The sequence below is a fragment of the Ranitomeya variabilis genome, chromosome 2, assembly GCF_051348905.1.
Source record: "Ranitomeya variabilis isolate aRanVar5 chromosome 2, aRanVar5.hap1, whole genome shotgun sequence".
Lineage (NCBI taxonomy): Eukaryota > Metazoa > Chordata > Amphibia > Anura > Dendrobatidae > Ranitomeya > Ranitomeya variabilis.
The window spans coordinates 334,410,993-334,430,031 of NC_135233.1; the positions used below are offsets into that span (position 1 = coordinate 334,410,993).

At 45.2% G+C, this 19,039-nt stretch overlaps 1 protein-coding gene across 3 annotated transcripts in view; it reads right to left on the reverse strand.

Annotated features, from left to right (window-relative positions):
- The window catches only part of STK26 (serine/threonine kinase 26), a 64,956-nt gene extending 50,996 nt beyond the window's left edge, over positions 1 to 13,960 (reverse strand). Inside the window, exon 1 of one of the 3 annotated variants that reach the window (XM_077285352.1) lies at positions 13,584 to 13,960. In XM_077285352.1, coding sequence (XP_077141467.1) covers positions 13,584 to 13,625 — 42 coding nt within the window. In that variant the 5' untranslated portion in view covers positions 13,626 to 13,960. Of the gene's footprint in view, positions 1 to 1,117; positions 1,609 to 13,583 lie in introns of those variants that run through there. The other 2 variants (XM_077285354.1, XM_077285353.1) reach the window with 2 other exon arrangements.
- Between the last annotated feature and the right edge of the window lie 5,079 nt (positions 13,961 to 19,039).

The following is a 19,039-nucleotide window of genomic DNA, read 5'->3' on the forward strand; positions in this document are numbered from 1 at the left end:
AAAGCAGAAAATGCAGGAAATGTTTTTCATAGGAATTTGGGAAGGTTATGAAATGTCCTATAAATGTCTGTTCTGTACCTGATCTAAGGTTCTCGGCTTTTAGTGGAGATGAATTTGTGCTGCACTTTATGTACATGCTCAGTAGTGACCAGTGCTGTGGAGTCAGAGTCATGGAGTCAGGGAAATTGTAGAGTCGGAGTCAGAGTCGGAGGTTTGGCTTACAGACTCCACAGCCCTGTGGGCAACTCTGTACGAAAACACAAAAAAATTACATATATGTTAAATATAAAGCATCACTCCTAACAGTTTTTTTCCTTGTAATATATTTCAGTCATTATATAACACTGTGTACTTACAATTGCTCATTTACCTTTCTACCCAGCCAATTCTTTTTTTTCTCTGCTCTATGTATAAACAGGAAGTCTTGTCCCTGCATTTATCATCCCCCCTTTTCAACTGACCCAGCTGCTCCACTTCTCCCCCTGCCAGGGACCTTTGCATTTAACATCCAGATTGCTGCAACCAAAGTATTTAGAACACCAGAGCCAGCAAACAGAATGGGAACAGGGGTATCACTAATAAGAGTAGGAATATATATCTTATTAAATAAACCTACTGCAAGCGGTTTTCAGAAATGCAAGCAATTGAAAAGCAGTTGAAACGGCCCAGTAGGAGGCCGTGAATAGGTCTCGTCTGATAACCATATACACCAACAATCTACAAGAACTTACACCTGATACATGCTGTATATGGTTTGGCTGCATGTAACAGATGCAGATTGTCACATTTGTCTGGCATCTTTGCACATTTCTGAGAAATACATACATTTAAAAGCTGGCTAGGGACCACGCTGCACAAACTGCTAGCCCAAAAAGCCGGCCTCTGGTGGCTTCTCCTTTTAAGTGACCGATCATTCCCCATACACAGACACAAGAGACCTGTCACTCACTGGGAGCGAAGTGGGCAAAAGCCACTGAGGACCAGCTATTTGGACTAGTCAGTGTGGCATGGCCTCTGTCGGGCCGGTAAATGTACAGTACGTGCTTCTAAGAAATAATGCAATTTTTCTGATTCTAGAGATTCACTCGTTCCCGTTACCAGATAGGCCATTTCTCACCATGCTTTAGGGTTTTCCTCAGCTTTTTGAATTGCTTGATGTTGGTTCATTCCCATGTCACTTATTCTTTATGGTATCCAGCCACTGGGCCTTTCGTCTGAGTAGCATTTTTTTTTCTAGTAAATTTGCCCTCATCACATGTCCAAAATAAGTCAGGTTCTGTCTGGTGACCTTGCGTTCACGGAACAACTTTGGGTTTATACGATCACCATCTTTGTTGGTGATGCCAGCTGTCCAGGGGATACGTAGAAGTCTTCTCCAGCTGTCAGTTCGGCTCTTGGGACTAGTTTGAGCAGCTCTACAGGGAAACCATCAATGTCAGGTGCTTTGATGTTTGGCAGAGGACGTAGTCCTATTGGCAGTCCATTTGGGTAAGTCCAGGTGTAGACAGACAGCTTCCTCTGGGAGAGGGCGATGCACAGACTTGGATGATTCAGAGGTTTCCTTCTGGTGCCCCAGTCATTGATCTACTGGGGGGCTCTGTACGCACCATGGGATCATAACTCAGGTTCTACTTGTTTCCCGAGAAAAACTGTGTACTCGTCTGAGCTGAAGACCCCAGATCCAGTCCAATTTCTCTCTTGATAGTGTCCAGTCTTTAACGTTCATCTTTCTCCCGGTTTGATGGAGAGTAAAACACACCTGGCTGAAATGATAAATCCAGAACACAAACCAATTCTGCAGAAACCAAGACAATTTGTCAGCGTGGTATATCCCTGAGGAACAACAGCTTCTCACGCTAATGCAGAGACAAGCTAATAGCTCTTACAAAAGACAGCTCCAGAAGCCGCATATTGTTTTGGTTAGGAATCATGACTAAAAGAATAGAATAAACCACTTCACAGGCAAACAATCTGCGAACAGCACAGAACAGCTAATAGTGGGAGAACGCTTCTGGAGGTGGGAAAATACTACTCATTCACACACAAAGGCAGCGGGCTTGGATCCCTTTAGCTCACCAGCTGTTGTGAATCTGTAACTCCCAGCATCCTATGACGGCAGAATCCACCATGTCCTTTATTTGCTCCTATTAGAGGCACAATTTGTCACCGATCTGACAATGGGATCTATGCTAAAGAATTATCTTCAACATAGTAGGTCGGAAGAACCCTCTAACACTACTGTAAGAACTCAGATCAGGTCAGAGTACTGGGCACAGGCTGCACAAGTCGCAGTTACAGGATTTTACTAACACTTTTGGGAATAAATATGCAAACTGCCTCTTCAGAGAGGAAGATGACTAATTCTAGCGCCACCTATTGGAAGTGGCAATCTTAAGTCAATATGGATCCTTGTCACGATTTAGAATAAAAGCCAAAGCCAGAGGGGAATGCATGGCACACAAGTCTCCTTACTATGACATGCCAGACCTGGCTTGTCACTATCCACAAGGAGAAACGTTACCCCCTTAAGTCCCAGTCTTAAGCCTCTCACATAGCCAAATGAGATCTCATACTTTGCACTGACGAGGGGCAATACCCTGAAACACAGTATCTGCAAATTGAGATTCTGGTTTGGCTTTTATCTTAAGTCTTGAGACACGGCTAGTTAAAGGGTTAATATTGACTTTTAGGATTTCTGCTTCCAATAGGTGGCGCTATAGTTCTAGACCTCTTCCTCTTTGAAGAGGGAATTTGCATATTTAATTTCCCAGAGAAGCATGCGTGGCCTATAAAAGTCTCCTCACTCTGACATGCCAAGCTTGGATTGTCAATCTCCAACAAGGAGAAACATTACCGTTTTGGGATTATGAAATGTCACTGTGGATCGCTCGCCTTTACCAGACAAATCATTTGCGAGGATTTCATGAAAGACAACCGGAAGTCAAAGCGGGTTATCCTGAAACTCAAGGAACATAAGTTAGACTGAAGTGTAAACCCGTGTTCAGACAACCAAGCTTTCAGTCACTGTACTGTGTGAGCAATAGTTTGAACACTGACCAATGTTACTCAACTAGCTAATGCAAAAAAGCAGTTTTCCCAAACTTTAAAAAAATAAATAAATAAAAATAATCGCTGTACTACAAATGAGGCAGTGCCCGTTTTATGGCAAGTTGCTCCAGCAATGTCGTGATGTTGGGAGAGTGCACGCAGCTGCAGACGTGACTGCTCAGAAAAGGTTGACGCTCTCCCAAACCTGTCATAACTGAGGTTAAAGGGAGGAGGGGGACGGAGGATCAGTGCTTATTGAAATAAATGGGATTTTCTGCATCTTCTTCCTGACTCATGATGGTGACTTTAGATACAATGCATCTGTTGCCAGTTACTATTTGGCTACTAAAAATAAGTCACATTTAAAGAAAAAAAGCGAGTTTAGTTTTCAGCTACAGCATCAGCCCAGCCATCAGGCAAGAAGAGGCCTATGGTAATTACAGAAATGGAAAAAGCTTGGACTAGATTTGTATAACAGCCCCGCGCCTGTGCTATGAATAGATCCACCTTACCCTAATAGCACTTCCTCATTCACTAAAGTGCACTGATGTTCCTGCCATCATGAAAAGTCAAAGAAAACCATTGAGTTGTACTACACGGCAGGCCAAGCAGGCGGTCTCGCTGGGACGCGCGTCATGGGTTATGTCAAAGCCGCAGAAACAGACAAGCCTTCTATGCAGCTTCATAATGTAATACTCACACCGAGGTGCAGAACAAAATCTGCTCTGAAGAGCTTTATATTTATAAATCTGGAATAGAAAAGTAAATAGAACGAAAAGTAACTGGAAATGTGTAGTTCCTATCCACTCAGGAAGAGCAAAAAAAGAAAAAAAAAGAAAATACCTTGCCCAACATTTAAAGAGAAATAAAAAGAGCAACAGCATGGGGCGGTTACGTTACTGTCACTTTTGCCTTGCAATATATCTGCTCTCAAAAAAGGAGACCTTCAATAAAAACTACAATATTTATTCCATGACCAAGGTACGCAACGTTTTGACTAACACGGAGTCTCTCATTGTGAGAAGAGCCGAAACGTTGTTCATGGAATAAACATTTTTCTAAATTTTATGAAAGGACATACTGCCCTCATGTCTGCTACTTGTATTTTGGGGTCTGATTGCCAGTGGACCCAGAGATCTACTCCCAGATTGATGAACCCCTTTAACCAGATGAATGTGCATACAGTTAGGGCATACATATTGCAAAAAAAAAAAAAAAAGTCTGCATAAATTGATGATGGATCTGTCACATTACCATGTGCACTGAAAATTGAGAATTTAGTGAAGGAAAATTCACAGCATAAAGTGACATGATGCAGATTTAAGAACTGCACAGCAGGCCAATTTATGCCTTTATTTGTTTTAAACAGCATGTGAATGAAATGTGGTAAATATCACGTATCAGACAGTCATGGTTCGAGAATAAACTGCAATGACCTCAACAATCGCAAGTCTCTCGACTCAAACTTAGAAGCTAAATAGGCAAACCTGAACGCACATCTGGTGCATTTATGAGACTAAGGGCAGGTGCAGATGACCCTATTATTGCTCCGCAAGAGTTCTGACAAGACATCAAATCGCACTCGGACCACTGTTAGCCTAAGGGGACGTGCACACGACTGATGTTTTACCCCCAGAACAAGAGTCTCTAGAAGGAGAATCGGGGAAATCACTGGATACCAGAGTTTGATCCAATATTCAGATCGCACCAAGCCAAGTGAGTTCATGAGTGATGCCATCTGACTGCTGTCAGATTTCCGCAGCATCACAGAATGACGACATTTTTTTTCTCCATCTTGGAGCTCACTGATCACTCTGATCAGAGTGTTATTTGCATAATTTGCCCATTTCTCTTGGATGAGAGAACACACTGTCATCTGGCCTAATGTTCCACCTGCCCCTTGTAGAGATAAGCGACAGCCGGCTTCAGTGGACCTGCATACACAGTGGCCATCAATTCCCGATGAGGGAATGGAAGCGCTCTAATGTATACACTCCATTCATCCACTCTAATCTTGAATCGCTCCCATTAGCCAAATGGCACAATATTATTTCTACCGTTAAACTAAAAGAATGGGGGCAGTGCCCATGTTACTGTACAGAGGGCAGCATAGTCTTTATGACCGGTGGCTTTAAAGAGAATCTGTCATCAGGTTTTAGCCACCTAATCTCAGAGCAGCTTAATGTAGAGACAGACTCTGATTCAAGTGTTATGTCACTTACTGAGCTGCTTGACATTTTGATAAAATCACTTTTATCAACAGATTACTACTAGAGGACTAGTAATTTTGCTGCTAGGTAGTCCACTTTGTTGCCAGCAACAATTGTCCACTTTCTACCTATGCACAGAGTACATGGAAAGCTGAAAATCAGTGGTGCAAGAGGCTGGAGGGTTTATATAAAGGTCCACATAGTACTGGTTGATCCACAGCCGATAAAACAGTGATTTTATCAAAACCACAGCAAGAAATAGCACAGAAGGTGACATATCGCTGGAATCGGGGTCTCTGGTGTAGCAAACACCTGGTGACAGATTCCCCTTAGCAGTTTCAACGGCACAGTTAAGAGAACATGTCAGGACTCCAGGAAGTCAGAAGCAATGCTCTTATAAACGGCCAGGAGAGGGTCCCGTGGCCACAGGAGACGGCCAGGAGAGGGTCCCGTGGCCACAGGAGACGGCCAGGAGAGGGTCCAGTGGCCACAGGAGACGGCCAGGAGAGGGTCCAGTGGCCACAGGAGACAGCCAGGAGAGGGTCCAGTGGCCACAGGAGACGGCCAGGAGAGGGTCCAGTGGCCACAGGAGACGGCCAGGAGAGGGTCCAGTGGCCACAGGAGACGGCCAGGAGAGGGTCCAGTGGCCACAGGAGACGGCCAGGAGAGGGTCCAGTGGCCACAGGAGACGGCCAGGAGAGGGTCCAGTGGCCACAGGAGACGGCCAGGAGAGGGTCCAGTGGCCACAGGAGACGGCCAGGAGAGGGTCCAGTGGCCACAGGAGACGGCCAGGAGAGGGTCCAGTGGCCACAGGAGACGGCCAGGAGAGGGTCCAGTGGCCACAGGAGACGGCCAGGAGAGGGTCCAGTGGCCACAGGAGACGGCCAGGAGAGGGTCCAGTGGCCACAGGAGACGGCCAGGAGAGGGTCCAGTGGCCACAGGAGACGGCCAGGAGAGGGTCCAGTGGCCACAGGAGACGGCCAGGAGAGGGTCCAGTGGCCACAGGAGACGGCCAGGAGAGGGTCCAGTGGCCACAGGAGACGGCCAGACCTTCCTGAAGTTCTCTATATTGTTAGATGCCGTGCAGCAGCAGGCCGTGACCTGCGTGTTTGCTCCCAGTTACATGTGTGGCTCTGTGGACTTTGGCTATGTCCTCCGTGTCGTCATGGCAAGACACATCCTAGGCCGACAGGAATGCTGGAGATAAGGGAATTATGAGCAGCGACACCAAGGAACGGGCTCCTATTTACTATAAACTAGAGTCACCTATGAGCATGCAGAAAAGTTAATAAGGGACAGAAAAGAGAAAAAAAAGTTACTTAAAACTATGTAGAAAAAAAATCCTACAGCTTTGATAGCCAAGATCTCCCATTTAGATCCGCTGTGGCCATGTGAGAAGATTTACATGTGGAGACAATGACAATTAGGGCACATTCAGACACCGGTGAATAACATACGTTTTCAGAACCTGTAGGGCAAGTAACCATTACAGAGTAACTAAATACAATTCTAGCTGCTTTTTCCTCCTTTTTTACCGATTAGGCTAATTTTATATATCAGACTTTTACAGAGGCAGATTCCAAACATTTGCAATTTTTTCAATTTTTGTTACTTTATTTTTAGTAGTGAAAAAGGAGAGAGGGTTACATTTTCATTTTCTTAATTTTTTTCTTTTTATAAACAATTTTTGTACTTCTTTTAGGGAAATAGAACTTGCAATTTGCCGATCACACATACTGGAATAGCATAGTATTAGGGCAGAATCGAACAGCTGTATAAATTGACCGCAGTGTACGGACTGGTAGGCGGCTCTCCAGACCCAACGTGACAGCTTCATGTATTTCTATGCAGCTGTGCATTATTTCGGGGCATATATGCCTAGTACTGGCAGACACTCAGATGCAGTCCACTACGTCTGTGTCCGGATCCAGTAGGCGTAAACGCCTAAAAAGGAGGCACGGCAGAGCGCACGTTCGCTCACCAGGTATCATTAAAGTCTATGGCCCCAAGTGGAAGGAGAGGACTCGTCTATGGAGAAGGAGGCAGTTTTCTGTGTGCATACCATTTAACGGGAATATTTTACACAATGTGTTAAAGCCAATACAGGATATGGGACATCAATGACAAAGTGAAGCAAATTCCCAAGAGAAGCCATGTGACCTGTTGCAGGCCGATCCCATCGTTAGGTTTACAATGGAGGACATGAAGTTGTGCTGAACTCAGAGTAGAGAGGATCCGGACAGCACGCCAAGGACACTGCCGACTTATACGGGAATGTTAGGGTCCCATCAAGGGTTCATACTTTTCACAAGGAACAGAAATTAACAGAAGTGGCAATGAAGGCCCAAAACATTTTCTCACGATAGCCTCGCCTGAAGCCAGAACATCCAGCAGATAATCGCATTTCCTTCACCTGACCATTTTATCACAAGAACAAAATACAAGACTGTTTAATGGCAGTAGAACAGATCAGATATTATATATATATATAAAAAAAAAAAAAAAAAATACACTTTCCGAAAGTGGAAAACAATCAAAAGCCTTTTAAAATAAATACCAAGCATTACAAGTCAGACGTTGACACATTAAAGGGCATCGGTGGGTGAGGGGTTCTTAGCCATAGTCGATAGCTCCTATTGAGTAGCAGTTCTTGCTCATGAGGATCCGGCATATCAAAGTGCTATATTTTCAACTATTTATACCACCAGGATATTTCATTTTTCCTGCGGCAAAATGTAGGCAGCCACAGCTACCGGATTGCCACCGTGCCATTGAAACAGGAATTGCTGTAGTCAACCAATGGCCAGGTGGTAAGGATAGCTCCATTAAAAGTGGTTTTCCACCATATGAACTGACTGGAGTTGAGTGAAAAGATTTGCAAGACCCTGGTTCAGCAGCCATGACAGCATATCGTCACAAGAGTACACCTCCTCCCCTCCTAATCAGAAGAGTCCCAGGGGATTGCGGCAGGTGGGAGACAGTTCTCATGGCACTGGTCTAGTGGCCATGGATTAGATCAGTTCATAGGTCTTTATGCTCAACTCTAGAAGTGATGGCATTTTACTAGGACATGTCAATTTTATGATCAGCCGTATTCCAACCATTAGCACCCGATCCATCGATTCTGAGGGAAAAGGGACAAAAACAATGAAAGGGCTTCAAGAACTTGAAGTTTGGGGACCCCCTTTATGTAGGAAAACACTGAAGTGGTCTGAATCAGCACTGCAACCTCTTCGATTCTCAGGGTCAATAGGTATCCCAGGGGAAAGACCCCCACTGGCCCGATCATAAGGTAAACACCATCAGTTTAAAGAATACCACTTTAATGCAGCTCTTGCTCTTCTCCTAGAATCTTCATTCTGATGTCTGATTGCAATATACAAGGCGACAATGTATGAAGCAGTAAGACAGTTGCGGACAAAGATTTACCAGGGCTAGCTGAACCATTAAATGTGAAGATAAACCGCTGTTATGCAGAACTGTAATGCTGCAGTGCTAGGAATTTGCCAAGTTATGAGGACACGAAGCAAGCTTTGGGGAATTGTACAATGCTCGCACAGTCATGATAGCGTCCTCATAAGGAAAATAATTATGTTTAATTACTAAGAAATAACATGTACAGTAGGCACTTCTGCATCTCCCCACAGCAGCAGAGGGAAGCTGACATTTTGCTGACTTCATTAGACTTTTGACAGCTCATGAATTCTGAACTTGTACAAAAAAAAATAATAATAATCAATAAGTGCAACTTCAGTCACTTGCTTAGTGCTTCAGGTGACAAAAAAAAAAATCCACCATAAAAAAAAACAAAAAAAAACAACTGACTAAAATGCAAAAAAAAAAAAAACACCCACAGAACTGATGAATTTGAGTTTATCTGAGTTGGAAGATGACCAAGCCAACTAGCTGATATTGCTCTTACGGTATATGTCATTTCAGAATTGTGACCTTGAAAGAAAAAACAAAGAATTGAGGAAATATATCAGGTAATCCAATACGGCTCAACATTTTCCTATGTCTAAGCAGTTTCACTAATACGCCATAGTCTTTGCCATCACCTCTACTTGCAAGCTGAACCTGCAGGAAAAGACACTGCACTGCTGACCAATAATCATCACTTACAGGTGCATTACTCAAAGCTCATCCTGGGCTCTCTGGTTCACAAGTAGAATGCAATATCTAAAGAGTTCCAAGAACTGCTGTGACACTTGTAAGGGTATGTGGACACGTATTTTTGAGCTCTGCGGATTTTTCCGCTGTGGATTTCATAAATCCGCAGGTAAAAGGCACTGTGTTTTACCTGCGGCAGCGCTTCCGTGCGTTTTTTTCAGCAGCATGTGCACTGCGGATTGCGTTTTCCATAGGTTTACATTGATTGTACTGTAAACGCATGGAAAGCGCCTGCGGACCCGCAGCGGCGGATCCTCAGCAAAATCAGCAACGTGTGCACATAGCCTTAGGATATGTGCACACATATATTCTTTGCATCTTTCCTGAAGCAGGTGTCACAAAAACGGAAGCATTTCCTAGTGCCAGCAAAGTGAATGACATTCCAGAAGTCTCATGCACACGTTGCTTATTTTTAATTTGCAGATTTAACGCAGTTTCAAGTCTGCAGCGTGTCAATTCGTTCCGTATTTTTGCAGCGTTTTTCAACCATTCCAAAGCATGGAAAAAAAAAAAAAAAAGTACAAAAGCGTGTATATTTTATGCTGCGTTTTGCCTGTCGACATTTTTGGTGCAGAAATGTCCGCAAACACTTAGCATGTGCATAAACCACAAGCGCAGCAGTAAGAAAATGTGACTAGTTAATACAGGCCATTCAGGAAAGCTGGATGTCAGTCCTCCTTTTGAAAGGCTGTCAGGAAAAGCAGAAAAGTTCTCAAACCGTTAGAAAAAAAATCCTTAGTTTTCATGAAATTTTATTTTTGTGGTTCTAAACTTATTAGTGCTACTTGACAGACGTGTAATGGAGCAACAGCAATAATCAATACATGCAATATGGCTTGGCAAGACTGACTGCTTCATAATGCGATTAAACACTTAAATTTACTCCTTGACAGATTCTTATGAAGTCAGCAATCATTTACAATATGAGACTTAAAGGGATTGTCTACCCAAGACAAAAATCTGGCAAATGCTTTAAACTAAGATCTTGTATGGGATAAAAAGCACAAAGACCGCCATATTGCACCCCCACTTGCCAATACATCCCCATGCACAGGCACTTGTTTGCACAGATGTAGACAGTAGAAAAGACATGCTTAGAGCACAAAGTATCACGCGACAATCGCCATGTGCATCGTATGGATGTGAAAAGATCCATGTTCATTGCATACACAGCAGAAAGACGGGCAGTCAAGAGCCTCTATTGGGAAAGCAAAGGTGCGAAATCCAGGCACTTCAGTCTTTTGCAGAAAGGTAAGACAAATGCATTTGCTGAAGTTTGCCCATAAAGTGGACAACCCCCATAAAGGAGTTTACTTCTTCTAAGAAGAATCTACTGTCGAAAAGCAGTAAAGTGTCCTGGGACTCCTGGAGATCAACTAATCTGTAGGGGAACCTGTCAGTGCTCAGTGTCCTTGAAGCTGGATTACATCCAAAACAGTGGCTGAAGCTAGAAATCCATTGAGTCATAAGCGATCCAAAACGTGTTGCATTTCTGGCTTTTGTGCCTTACCTGTTTTTTTATGATTTATTTAAATAAAGACTATATTAAAATCAGATTGTATAGCGGCAGCTGGATCGGTTTAGTCTTTTCTCATATGCTGCACGCAGACTGATCTGTGCACGTGGTGTTGCGGTAGTTGGATTTTATTTTTACTAGTGGTTAAAACTTGGTTATAGGAGTAAAAAAAAAAAAAAATTAACCTCGGCAACTGGGTCCAACAGATTAGAATGACTAATTGACCACAATGTGTCCCTGCTTTAACACGGTTCTTTTTTTCCCAGGAAAAAGTAGCGGAACTTGCAACATAGCCTCCTAATGAAAGCTTCAGTGGAAGTGTGAAAATAGCCTTGAAATGATGGTCATAAGGTTATAAGGGGTTATCCGGGACTTTGCTTATTTTATAGTTTGGGGACAAGAATTAAACCAAATGGTAGTGGTGAACTACCTGGCCACAATCTCTGCTGGCTCAGAGCGGTCATGGACCACTCTGACCAGAGATTCTCCGGCTTCCAATGGCATCGCGTCTACAGAGCGGCAGCTTCTCTTCCACTCTTCTGTCAATGGGTTGTCACTGCCAATGTCATGCAGATTGACAGCCTGCTCCCTGATGCCTCACTGCAGGGAGCTTGCGGTCAATCGGCATAACGATAGCAGTGACGCCCCATTGATAGAGGAAAGTGGAAGAGAAAAAGTGGTTCTGTCAACATGAGCTAGGAGTGCACAACCATGTCACTGGTCTGAACGATCAGTCATCAGGAGATGAGAAAAAACCCTTACCGAACTCTAGATCTGATCAGGTAAGCGCTAATTGGCAGTATTTTGTGGGCACAGTATGGTAGCACTACTATTTTCACAGTATTATGGAAGTATAAGTGCATTTACACTATCAAAGAACGAAAAAAACCGATGTCAAAGAAACATTTGAAAAGGGGATATAGTTACACTAAGGGTAAGTGGTGTGAAAGCAAGTAGTATAATATGGTGACATGGCTCCAGGGGACAAGCATTTACCTTATACTGGAGAAAATATTACGCATGCCGTCATACAGGAGATGACAGATCCATTGTAATATACCGTACATAGGGACACAAATGGTATTAAATAAACACAGCTCCAAAAGGACTCCATGCAAAATATTTCAAGACACAAACCTCAAACAATGACGAAGCAAAAACGCTAAATATAACAAGCCCCATAAACACACAGATCCTGATAAGGCGTGTGTGACCAGGAATGAGTGATCAGAGAGGCACGGCCCCCGGCAGGAGAAGTGTGCACACGAGGACACAATCCAGGCTTGGACAACACAAAAACTGGACACTGAGGAACCAGTCAGAAGCCATTATGTATATACAAACAAGTGAGGTCATTAGACTACAGGTGAACTCCGGAGGGATTTACGGCCTTCAGTGACACGTCCGTGCGTTCATATACCATGATGACACATTTCCAGCAATGGAACAGATCTTCAGTGGCCCTATGGCAACAAAATAATACTTCCTAACAATGGAAATATGAGCCAGAGCATAGAAACTTCAACACAGAAACTCCAGCACTGAAGCTTTGAAACTTTTTTTTGTTGTTGTTGCTCCCCAGTCATTGATGTCAGTCTGATCATTTCCACTTCTCTAGATATTATTTTACACCAGGTTCTGTCCACGGACAAAGAAAATGATCAGAGCACGGCCTGGGGCAAAACAGAAAAAAAAAAAAAAGGTGTCTATGAGCCATGTAAAGTAATTGTAACATTGCACCTCGCCTCCATTTATAGTATTGTGCCTCCATCTACCCATGAAAAACACTGAGCATGCGCCAAGTGAAGGTGTATAGCAGCAGCAAGGCCAGCACCCGGCACGCCCAAGAAAGCATTGGCCTCCGCCGTGCCCGGTGCCCCCTTCACCCAGGTTTCAATTGGCAACAGCCGCCATTCATATACACAGAACTGGTGCACTGGGCGTATGGAGCGGGCTCAGGAGCTGGGGCCGCTCCATGCCACAGAGGTGCTGCCTGTGTTATACGGCCGGCACCAGAGGCCGTATAACACAAATCAAAGAACACAACACAAATCAAGAAAAATAAATAAATCAATGAGGACGTCAGTGAGGAGTGAGGTTCTGCATGGACCTGGACTGGCCCTGACCGGCACAAGTCCAATGTGCACCACACAGCTGGGAAGGAGGAAGAAAGCGGCAGGAACCAGGAGGAGGAACGCGGTGACACCGATATAAAGGCGCCAGTCTGCTCCGAAAGGATTATAATAGGGGGCAATGCTTTTGTGAGTAAAATAATGCGACAGGTTCCATAAGTGAAGCCCCCCGCGCAGAAGTCTGACAGATCAGACGAGACCAGAGCGGAGCCTTGCGCCCCATGGCCACCAGCAGGACCAGGTTGGGGCCATGACACCGGACCCTCCGCTATGAGGCTCATCTGTCGGGGTCACATCCCATGACATGTACCCATGACAAGCCAGAAGAATGCTGGTAGAGTGGAACTCCCCTGTAAGGACATGTCTGCCAATATTAGAGCCAGAGTATGTGTCCAGAGCCAGCTGGGAGCAGTAGTACAGCAGTGGTGGGGATACCGCGGGCGGGGCTGTGTGCACGGAGTCCTGCCCGCCCCTGCGATACACGCACGTCTCTAGCCGGCCTCTCACCTGCATCCCAGGCACTTGCACGGCTACCGGGGAATGAGCCATGGCGGCGTTGAGGCCTCCTGCTCCGTCTACAGCCGAGAGGAGGGCAGTCTCCGGGGGCTCCGGGCCCGCGCTGCTTCCGAGAAACCGCTGCGCTGCTAGCTGCTGCCGCTATCCGGCTGTGAGCATGTCTCGGTGACCGGCGGGGACGGGAGGAACTGGGAGAGCTCAGCAGGCGAGCGGCGCCATATTGGGAGAGGACGGGAGGCTGCAGCAGTTTCTTGTGCGCAGGGTGGAGCCCGACGACTAAAGCCGGTCACGTGATGCGCCGGTGACGTCACTGACGCCCCGCCCTTCCCGTTGTACGTTGTCCTCCAGCATTGGAGGTAAAGGTGACAGCGCCGGGAGGCGGCGGCCGTGTCCGGGCAGGTGCAGTGGTCCGGGGCCGGCCGTGCACGCTCCGCACTCACCCACACTGCATACGTTCACACCAGCATGTCACCGTCCGTCTCCGCACACAAAAAACGCACGGACCCGTTTAGTAGTACACATGGCGGATTGGTAGTTACCGGGTCGGTCAGTATAATAGAAGTACTGGCAGGTTTCAGCAGAGGTCTGACGACTTCCGTCTGAGCAACAGGATATGGATTCAGGTGTGCCATTTATTAGGCCTCATTCAGACATCAGTTTTTCCCGGTACCTGTTCTAGCCTGTACAGCTGTTACGTGTCCGTGTATTTCTGTGGACTGAGTGATCAGCACAAAATCACCGAGACCTGTCCAGGTTTCTGCAAGATGTTTAGAATTGAGAGTCCTCAGTAGTTAATACCTTTTTAATGGCTAACTGAAAAGATGGTAACAAATTGCAAGCTTTCGAGACTACACAGGTCTCTTCATCAGGCACGGACTAAGGCCGGGATCACACATACGCGAGATCTGGCCGAGTCTCGCAGGTGAAAACCCAGCTCTGGCGCCGGCAGTACGGAGCGGAGCAGGCGGCTCCATGTATTGCTGTGCTGCTGCACGCTCCACTCCCGAGTGCCGGCACCAGAGCTGGGTTTTCACCTGCGAGACTCGGCCGTATCTCGCGTATGTGTGATCCCGGCCTAATACAAATTCTGAAGAATCACATATTTATGCACAACATAGCACAGAAAAAAACAAAAAAACCATGGATAAGACAGGTGGCATGAAGCAGAATTACCATGAGAGATAAACAGTTATGTCCATAAATGTTGGGCCAGTTCTTAGATAAGGAATGTTTTATTGTCCTCTGATTAGGGAGGGGGGGGGTCAGTTTTCTGCAGTCACTCATCAAAATTACCCATGGAAGTCTATGGGTCCATAAAAAAAAAGTCAACTAGGGATGAGGCAACCGTGGATGTTCGGGGTCATCAGGTTCTACCAAACTTTAGTCCAAAGGTCAGATTGGGTACCAGACTACCTGAGCCCGAGCCCCTTAGAAGTCAATGGAGCCCCAGACTTCAGCGCAGGTTGTGTACCTGTGCTGCCGATCACTGGTTGCAGTGCCCGTGTGCTGTGCTTTACTGACTTCACTGCTCGTTTGCTGTACTTTACTGACTTCACTTCTCCGTGCTGTACTTTACTGACTTCACTGCTTGTGTGCTGTACTTTACTGACTTCACTGCTCGTGTGCTGTACTTTACTGACTTCACTACTCGTGTGCTGTGCTTTACTGACTACACTGCTCATGTGCTGTACTTTACTGACTTCACTTCTCCGTGCTGTACTTTACTGACTTCACTGCTTGTGTGCTGTGCTTTCCTGATGGAGTGCCCCACCGGGGCAGCGGGGTACTCGATACCGGGTCCGGTCTTAAAGGGGATGTCACGGTGGCTGCGACCTGGTCCGTGGCCCTGGGCGTCCAATTAAAGGGAAAGGTCTTTAAGGAGATTTGAAATGTCTATGTTCGTGACCCCTCCTGTGGTGTTTGGTCAGTAGGGACCGACGCTGCTTAAAGGGGTCCTCTTGGGTGATGTTGTTGCAGCAAGATGGTAACGCTTCCCACAGGTAAAGCTGGGTCCCCAGGGCTTCCCAGGTGTATGGCAAGATGGTGTAAGCCGATAAATGCACAAAGAATGAGGACACAGGTTTGCAAGTCTTTACCTAGTTTACTGATGGTAGATATACAGCTGCAGCTTGGAATAACCAAACTGTTGCACAACTCTTAGGGAAAACAGTTAGTATCAGCTAGAAGAGTGTAACCCATATATTAACCCCTTCCTGACATCTGACGTACTATCCCGTCGAGGTGGGGTGGGCCCGTATGACCGCCGACGGGATAGTACGTCATACGCGATCAGCGGCGCTCACGGGGGGAGCGCCGCCGATCGCGGCCGGGTGTCAGCTGATTATCACAGCTGACATCCGGCACTATGTGCCAGGAGCGGTCACGGACCGCCCCCGGCACATTAACCCCCGGCACACCGCGATCAAACATGATCGCGATGTGCCGGCGGTGCAGGGAAGCATCGCGCAGGGAGGGGGCTCCCTGCGGGCTTCCCTGAGCCCCCCGCAGCAACGCGATGTGATCGCGTTGCTGCGAGGGTCTTACCTCCCTCCCTGCAGCTCCCAGACCCGGATCCAAGATGGCCGCGGATCCGGGTCCTGCAGGGAGGGAGGTGGCTTCACAGACGCCTGCTCAGAGCAGGCACTGTGAAGCAGCCTGCACTTTCCTCAGATCGGTGATCTGTCAGAGTGCTATGCAAACTGGCAGATCACCGATCTGTATTGTCCCCCCCTGGGGCAAAGTAAAAAAGTTAAAAAAAAAAATTTCCAAATGTGTAAAAAAAAAAAAAAAAAATATTCCAAAATAATGAAAAAAAAAAAAAAATATTATTCCCATAAATACATTTCTTTATCTAAATAAAATAAAAAAAACAATAAAAGTACACATATTTAGTATCGCCGCGTCCGTAACGACCCAACCTATAAAACTGCCCCACTAGTTAACCCCTTCAGTAAACACCGTAAGAAAAAAAAAAAAAAAACGAGGCAAAAAACAACGCTTTATTACCATACCGCCGAACAAAAAGTGGAATAACACGCGATCAAAAAGACGGATATAAATAACCATGGTACCGCTGAAAACGTCATCTTGTCCCGCAAAAAACGAGCCGCCATACAGCATCATCAGCAAAAAAATAAAAAAGTTATAGTCCTGAGAATAAAGCGATACCAAAATAATTATTTTTTCTATAAAATAGTTTTTATCGTATAAAAGCGCCAAAACATAAAAAAATTATATAAATGAGATATCGCTGTAATCGTACTGACCCGACGAATAAAACTGCTTTATCAATTTTACCAAACGCGGAACGGTATAAACGCCTCTCCCAAAAGAAATTCATGAATAGCTGGTTTTTGGTCCTTCTGCCTCACAAAAATCGGAATAAAAAGTGATCAAAAATGGTCACGTGTCCGAAAATGTTACCAATAAAAACGTCAACTCGTCCCACAAAAAACAAGACCTCACATGACTCTGTGGACCAAAATGTGGAAAAATTATAGGTCTCAAAATGTGGAGACGCAAAAACTTTTTTGCTATAAAAAGCGTCTTTTAGGCTGGTTTCACACTTGCGTTTTTATCTGCATGCGTTTTTTAAAAAAACGCATGTGTGAAAAAACGCATGTAAACGTGGTAAAACGCATGCGTTTTTAGACGCATGCGTTTTTATAGAAAAACACAAGAAAACAAACAAAAAAAAAAAACCCTACCCCTAACCCTACCCCTAACCTGAAATACGTGGCACTAAAATATACGTTTATATACGTATATAAGTGCCACGATATTTCAGTGGCCACGTATATAAGTGCCACGTATATAAGTGCCACGTATATAAGTGCCACGTACTTAAGTGCCACGTACTTAAGTGCCACGTATTTACGTGCCACGTATTTACGTGCCACGTATTTACGTGCCACGTATTTAAGTGCCACGTACTTAAGTGCCACGTATTTACGTGCCACGATATTTCAGTGCCACGTATAACCACATAGTTATAGTATTTATAGTACGTGGCACTGAAATATGTGGCACTGAAATATCGTGGCACTGAAACACGTGGCACTGAAACACGTGGCACTGAAACACGTGGCACTTAAATATGTGGCACTTAAATATGTGGCACTTAAATACGTGGCACTTAAATACGTGGCACTTATGACTGTCAGAAAATGTTCATTAAACGGTTAGAGGTGAGGTTAGGGGTAGGGTTAGGGTTACCGTTGGGATTAGGGTTAGGGGTGTGTTTGGGTTAGGGTTTCAGGTAGAATTGGGGAGTTTCCACTGTTCAGGCACATCAGGGGCTCTCCAAACGCGACATGGCGTCCGATCTCAATTCCAGCCAATTCTGCGTTGAAAAAGTAAAACAGTGCTCCTTCCCTTCCGAGCTCTCCCGTGCGTCCAAAAAGGGGTTTATCCCAACATATGGGTTATCAGCGTACTCGGGACAAATTGAACAACAACTTCTGGGGTCCAAGTTCTCTTGTTATCCTTGGGAAAATAAAAATTTGGGGGGCTAAAAATCATTTTTGTGGGAAAAAAATATGTTTTATTTTCACGGCTCTGCGTTGTAAACTGTAGTGAAACACTTGGGGGTTCAAAGTTCTCACAACACATCTAGATAAGTTCCTTGGGAGGTCTAGTTTCCAATATGGGGTCACTTGTGGGGGGTTTGTACTGTTTGGGTACATCAGGGGCTCTGCAAATGCAACGTGACGCCTGCAGACCAATCCATTTAAGTCTGCATTCCAAATGGCGCTCCTTCCCTTCCGAGCTCTGTCATGCGCCCAAACAGTGGTTACCCTCCATATATGGGGTATCAGCGTACTCAGGACAAATTGGACAACAACTTTTGGGGTCCAGTTTATTCTGTTACTCTTGTAAAAATACAAAAGCTGGGGGCTAAAAAATCATTTTTGTGAAAAAAAAAAAAGAATTTTTATTTTCACGGCTCTGCGTTATAATCTGTAGTGAAACACTTGGGGGTGCAAAGCTCTCAAAACACATCTAGATAAGTTCCTTAGGGGGTCTAATTTCCAAAATGGTGTCATTTGTGGGGGGTTTCAATGTTTAGGCACATCAGGGGCTCTCCAAACGCAACATGGCGTCCCATCTCAATTCCAGTCAATTTTGCATTGAAAAGTCAAATGGCGCTCCTTCCCTTCCAAGCTCTGCCATGCGCCCAAACAATGGTTTACACCCACATATGGGGTATCTGCGTACTCAGGACAAATTGCACAACGTTTTTTGGGGACCAATTTCTTCTCTTACCCTTGGGAAAATAAAAAATTGGGGGCGAAAAGATCATTTTTGTGAAAAAATATGATTTTTTATTTTTACGGCTCTGCATTATAAACTTCTGTGAAGCACTTGGTGGGTCAAAGTGCTCACCACACATCTAGATAAGTTCCTTAGGGGGTCTACTTTCCAAAATGGTGTCACTTGTAGGAGGT